This window comes from Bison bison, unplaced genomic scaffold (assembly GCF_000754665.1).
Source record: "Bison bison bison isolate TAMUID 2011002044 unplaced genomic scaffold, Bison_UMD1.0 scf7180017864158, whole genome shotgun sequence".
NCBI classification, from domain to species: domain Eukaryota; kingdom Metazoa; phylum Chordata; class Mammalia; order Artiodactyla; family Bovidae; genus Bison; species Bison bison.
In genome coordinates, this window is record NW_011494730.1 from 4,374,723 (window position 1) to 4,381,223 (window position 6,501).

General features: G+C 48.0%; 1 protein-coding gene across 1 annotated transcript in view; it reads left to right on the plus strand.

Annotated features, from left to right (window-relative positions):
* The window catches only part of DGKD (diacylglycerol kinase, delta 130kDa), an 80,762-nt gene that overhangs the window by 42,037 nt on the left and 32,224 nt on the right, over positions 1-6,501 (plus strand). Inside the window, exon 4 of the mRNA XM_010841256.1 lies at positions 6,321-6,425. Coding sequence (XP_010839558.1) covers positions 6,321-6,425 — 105 coding nt within the window. The remainder of the gene's footprint in view (positions 1-6,320; positions 6,426-6,501) is intronic.

Sequence of the window (6,501 nt, forward strand, 5' to 3'; positions counted from 1 at the left end):
CTTGCCTGGAATCCAAGTGCGGATCCACTGACCATTGGGGTTGGGAGCCGGCCTGAGCCAGCCTGCCCGGGGACCTGGGGTCCTGGCCCCTGCCTCGTTACCTGCGGGACTTGGGGCCGACCTCAGGTCCCCCTCCTGGTGTCTCCTGCAGCCTGTGGGGGGCACGCGGGAGCAGGCAGACACCTGTCAGCACCCGACAGCTTTGCCAGCACCGCCGAGCGCCTTCCCGGGGAGTTGGCACTGACATCCTCTTGGTTGCCTCCCTGTCCTGTCCGCTCCTGTGTGTGTAACTCAGGTGTCCACCTTCTCCACCGAGACATCCTGTCTGTGTGTTTCCAGCACGTCTCCTTTTTCTCCATGATTTCTCGGTGGTCGGTCACACCTGGGTTTAGGAGTCCTCGGCTAATTCTCCCCAGGGCATTGGAAGATATTTGCCTGGCTTGGGTGTCTTAGACTCATTTGGAGTATCTAGTATTTTCTCATATTTCCAGGAAGATCATTTGTCTGAAAGGATGGAAACAAAAATTAATAAGGGAAAAAACAAAAAGTTTTTTTTTTTTTTTTGTCTACCGTGTATTATTGTGCTTGGTTGCTCAGTTGTGTCCAACTCTCTGCAGCCCCATGGACTGTAGCCCGCCAAGCTCCACTGTCCTTGGGATTCTCCAGGCAGGAATACTGGCATGGGTTACCATTTCCTTTTCCAGGGGATCTTCCCAACCCAGCGATTGAACCCACATGTCTTATGTCTCCTTCATTGGCAGGCGGATTTTTTACCACTAGCACTGCCTGGGAATCCTACCATATATTATTAATGTAAATGTAAGGCTTTATTTTAAAAATAATTATAATTAGTACATGCACATGGTATAGAGATCAAAACGATGAAAAGGTATAAAGTGAGTTTCTCAGCCCTTCAGAGGTCCCCTCCCAGAGGTGACTAGGTTACTTTTTCCCCTGCACCCATGTTATGCCTGCAACTTGCTTTGAGCATTTAACAGTGTATCTTAGAGGTTGTTCCGTGTAAGTACATGAAGAGTGAGTAGCGTCAGTGTATTTGGGGTTGTGTGGTCTCCGATATATGAAGGTGCCAGCTTCCTGCCGGTCACACCTTGATCAGTATCTGAGTTGTTCTTTTGTCTTTACAGTGAACTTTCATGAATAACTTTGTATGTGTTGTGTGTCAGGCTCATGAAGACATCTCTGTAGGAGCACTTTTTCTATGACAAAGATGTATATATACTTCAAAGTCTGCTAGATTTCCCCCTGTGTGCTCCACGTATGTGCTTTCCAGTCAGCATTTTGTGTGCTCAGTTGCTCAGTTGTGTCTGAGTCTCTGTGACCCTGTGGACTGTAGCCCGCCAGGCTCTGCTGTCCGTGGGATTCTCCAGGCAAGGATACTGGAGTGGGCTGCCATGCCCTCCTCCAGTGGATCTTCCCAACCCAGGGATCGAACCCACGTCTCTCATGTCTCCTGCATGGCAGGTGGGTTCTTTACCACTAGTGCCACCTGGGACCAGGCCCCCTAGGAGTTGTTATTTACACCTCAGTGAATGAGACACGTTATCAAACTTGTGATCTCTGTGAATCTTGTAGGTAAAAAAAGTATCGTATAATTTTAATTTGCATTTATCTTATGAGTAAGGCTGACCATTTTTTCCTGTGTTTAAGGTCCATCCACTGTTTTAATATAGTTCTGCCAGTGTCTCATATTTATTTGCACCTTCCGTCTTCTGCCTCCCTCTTGTACATTTAGTTTTCTAAACACACTGTCCAGGGGTCTGGGTAGCCATGCCATTTTTCTTTTGATTCAGTTATGCAGTTAACTTTATTCCAAGTTTTATACTCTTTTTACCAAAATGTAGCCTTCATATGGAAAAATGCCCCGATCACAGCATACAGCTTTATCTTCTCTTTTTCCCTTTTGGCCATGCCTCGCAGCATGTGGGATCTTAGTTCCCCAGCCAGGGATCAGACTTGTGCGCCTGCAGTGTAAGTGTGGAGTTCTAGCCACTGGACCGCCAGGGAGTTCCCACAGTGTAGAGCTTGGTGAATGTTCCAGATCAAGAAACAGAATGTCAGCAGCTCCCAGGGGCTCTCTTTTGTGCCCTTCTCCCCAGGCAGCTAGCTTCTGACCCTTCAGGTTAGTTTTACTTAAAAAAAAAAAAAAAGCTTTGTATATGCATAATGAAATTATATGAAAGGTATAAATGTTTTTGCCATGTGGCTTCTTTCAGCATCGTAAAGCTTTATTTTGTGCGGCTCCGGGTGGACCGTCCCCCTCGCTCTGCAGTGTCCATGGTTCTAATAGACCGCATTTGGTTTATCCACTTTACCCAGGCAGGGAGGGCACTTGGGTTGTGCCCAGGGCAGGCCTGTTACGAGTACAGTGGTGGAGTGTTTGTGTATGAGGCCTCCCGCCCCACACCCCACAGCAGTGCTAGGACGTGACGGCTCCTTTAATGGCCTCTGTGTTCACATGAGTACGTGGAGACCCAGGGAGGGGTGGCAGTTGCTCTAAGTCACACATCTCGCAGGGCTTCAGACCAGGGCACGTCCTCAACACCACGGGTCTGGCCCCTTCTGGGTCCCGAGCACGTGTGGCCCCGTTGGCTTCCCCGATAGCTCAGCTGGTGAAGACTCCGTCTGCAATGCAGGAGACCCGGTTCGATTCCTGAGTTGGGAAGATCCCCTGGAGCAGGGATAGGCTACCCATTCCTGTATTCTAGGGCTTCCCTGGTGATGCAGATGGTAAAGAAGTCGCCTGCAGTGCGGGAGACCTGGGTTTGATCCCTGGGTTGGGAAGATCCCCTGAAGGAGGGCATGGCAACCCACTCCAGTATTCTTGCCTGGAGAATCACCTTGGACAGAGGAGCCTGGCAGGCTACAGTCCATGGGGTCACAAAGAGTCGGACACGACTGAGTGACTAAGCACAGTCCCTTGACAACCACGGCAGGGGGCTTCTGGCATCCCCCTTTTTCCAGAAGAGAAACATTTCCCAAATAGCCAGTGGCCAGGTGAGGTTCTGTCTGAGGCATCTTCAAACATACACAGGAGTTTAAAAAAAAAAAGAGCAGGCTGAGAACCAGATGCTTGGACACTGATCTGTTGGACAAGCCCTAAAATAGAATGGGCATAAAAAAACTCTTGTTCTCTTCTGAAAGTTTCATGGTAACTCCTAATATAACCCCTGAGTTATACAAAATAAAGGTATTGTCTTTTTGTAACTGCACTTATTCTGCTCATAAAAAGTGCAAGTATGAAAGCTCACGCTGGAGTGAATAATAAGTGTTTGCTGAGGTTTCATAGGCAGATGCTCACTGGTGGAAATTCCTTATGCAGTGACCCCAGGCCATCAGCAGTCAGCAGGCTGCCATGACCTTCCCGGACACCCCGTCCAGAACACCCACCAGCCCCCTTGCACCCGATCCACTTCCTCTTTCATGGCTCTCTCAGCGTCTGACGTGTTTTCTGGTTTGTCTGTCTCTCCCCCAGTGCAGGTTTGGGCTCGGTAGGCATCTTGCCTGTCCTGGCCTTGGGAGCCCCCCGTCTAGAGCAGACACTGGGCTGGCATCTGCTGGGAGGGGCACAGGCTGCCCACTGAGCCTCCAGGAAAGAGAGAGGCTCCCACCGCCCAAGGCCAGGAGAGCCTGCTGCTCTGGGCTTCAGTGTCTGTCCTTCCGTCTCCCCTGCCCTCTCCTGGGCTGACTTCTTACACCCTCCTGGTCCCTACGAGGCGTCATCGTGGTTACCCTGGCTGTGAAAGAATGAACAGCACTGTGCGTTTGTGACCTGGTTCTAATTACATCCTGCTGTGATTAAGTTGTGTAGGTAGTTTATGGAAATCACCAAGGAGATAATCTATAAAATACTGTTTCTAAATGTTTTGAGCCAGAAACACGATCATCTAATAACTTAAGCTGGGTGTTCCTAAATTGGATCTTTCTAATATAAATTAAAGCTCTAACATGGGCAGACATCCAGAAGTTAAATAACAGACTTTATTGGTGAATCCACAAGGAAGCAGCCATTTTCCCAGCCCTGCTGGTGGGAAGGCAAAATGGTGCAACCCCCACGGAGGGAAATTTGGCAACAGCAGCAAAATTACACATGCATTTATTCTTTGTCAGGGTGGTTATACTTGGAATTTATTCCAAGAATACCCCAGCAAAAATATGAAAAGATCCACGCAAAGGGTGTTGGTTGTGGTGCCGATTGAAATAGCAAAGAATTTTCAGTATCAGAGACTTGCCATAAGTGGGACTGGTTGAGCAGACTCGAGTATTTCAGTGTGGTGGAGTGCCTGCTGTGCAGCTGGGGAGACAGTCAAGAGTCCGCGGCTGGTGCTGAGGAGTGCTGGCCTGGATGCCCGCAGTTGACCTTTGGCAGACAGTGCAAAGGTCAGGGGCACTGACCCTCCCTGCAGCTGGAAACCCACGTGTCATTTATAGTCGACCTCCCTTGACCCTGGTTCTGCCCCAGCCAAGGTTCGCACCTGTGGATTCAGCCAGCCGCTGCTCATGGAGTATTTTCGATGTTTGGGGGGAAAAAAAAATCTGCCTATGAGTGGAGATTTGCAGTTCAAACCTGTGCTGTTCGTAGGCCAATTGTGATTAAATTAAAAAGTCAGAGTGTACAAACATGTCTCTGGTATGCTACTGTTATGAAAAGAAAATATTAAATATATACATGTATTTGAAGGAAATGGGAGGATAAACCATACCTTATTTATTTTCAATGCTGCCTTTGGGGGAGGGAGGGAAGCAGGATGCTGCTGCTGCTGCTAAGTCCCTTCAGTCGTGTCCGACTCTGTGCGACCCCACAGACGGTAGCCCACCAGGCTCCCCTGTCCCTGGGATTCTCCAGGCAAGAACACTGGCGTGGGTTGCCATTTCCTTCTCCAATGCATGAAAGTGAAAAGTGAAAGTGAAGTCGCTCAGTCGTGTCTGACTCTTAGCGACCCTATGGACTGCAGCCCACCAGGCTCCTCTGTCCATGGGATTTTCCAGGCAAGAGTACTGGAGTGGGGTGCCATTGCCTTCTCTGAAGCACGATGAGGGGACACACAAAATCTGTGCCTTATTTTGTCAGCTCGACTTTAGGACCATGTAGATGTTTTATAGCAATATAAAAAAAGTTAGGTAAAAGGTTTTGATTTTTCAAATTTTGGTAGACATTGTCAACATTCTCTCTAAAAGGTGTGTACTCTGCACTCTTTCCTCTCACACCTTTTCCAACGACTGAATTAGCATTTTTAACAACCATGCCGATCTGTTAGAAACAGTGTGCTCTTTTCATTTGTGTTCCCCAGTGACGAGAGTGATTAAGCATCTTTTCATCCTTTTATTAGCCATTTTGCACCTCTTCAGTGAAATGCAAGTTCACAGCTTTTTTCTGCTTATTTATAAAGTCTCTATATGTCACAGATTTACTTTTCTTTTGTTGATAGCTTTTAGGTTCGTGACCTCATTTCCCTTAAAATTATCAGGCCTGACTGTAGTAGCTGGTGGTGGTTCTGTTGTCACATGTTAAAGGGTTTTTACAGTAACTTTATTTTTGGCTGTTCTGGGTCTTTGTGGCTACACAGGCTTTTCTCTGGTTGTGGCGAGTGGGGGCTCCTCTCTAGTGTGCAGGCTGCTCTTTGCAATGGCTTCTCTCGTTGCAGAGCGTGGGCTGGAGGGTGTGTGGGCTTCAGGAGTTGTGGCTCCCAGGGTCTAGAGCACAGACTCAATAGTTGTGGCTCACGGCTTAACTGGTCTGCGGCAGCTGGGGTCTTCCCAGATCAGGGATCAAACCCGAGTCTCCTGCATTGACAGGTGGATTCTTAACCATTGGCAAGTCCCAACAGGTTTTTTCAAAAGGACATTTATGTATGATATGTTTGAAATGCACAGGAACTTCCTGCAGTAACTGTGGGTCAGACTTCCCTAAACTGTTCGAGTGCTGGGTGGTCAGCTCCTTAGCTCCTTGGAGCAATGGAAACTTGGTTTTCTTTTCCTTTGAAAAAAAAGTTGCCTGTGGCTGGTTATCAGTCTAAGTAGTAAATAGCTGGTAAATGTTCACTTATGTTGCTCTTTGTTGAATATGTATCTAAATTTGATTGTCTTTCTGATTTGAGATTGTTACTGACTTTTAATAACCAAGGATAATCTTTTTATATTCTGGTCCATTGACTACCCAAATGAAACAGTACTTTCTCATGAAAAAAAAGAAAGGATACAGTGAAAGTTTTGAAACTTTTCAGAACATTTTGGAAAGTTTCCACAGCTGCCAGCACCTGCTGTTGGCCTGCGGACACCTTGCATGTTTCCTGTTTCTCTAGGTCATCACTCCATGTAGGAAGCTCATCCTGTGTGCAGATAACAGGAAGGAGATGGAAGACTGGATTGCAGCCCTGAAGACGGTGCAGAGCAGGGAGCACTTTGAGGTGAGAGGAGAGCGCCCCCGTCACCCCCCGGTCACCCTCCGCCCTGACACGCCCCCCGTCGGTGTCACCCCCCGTC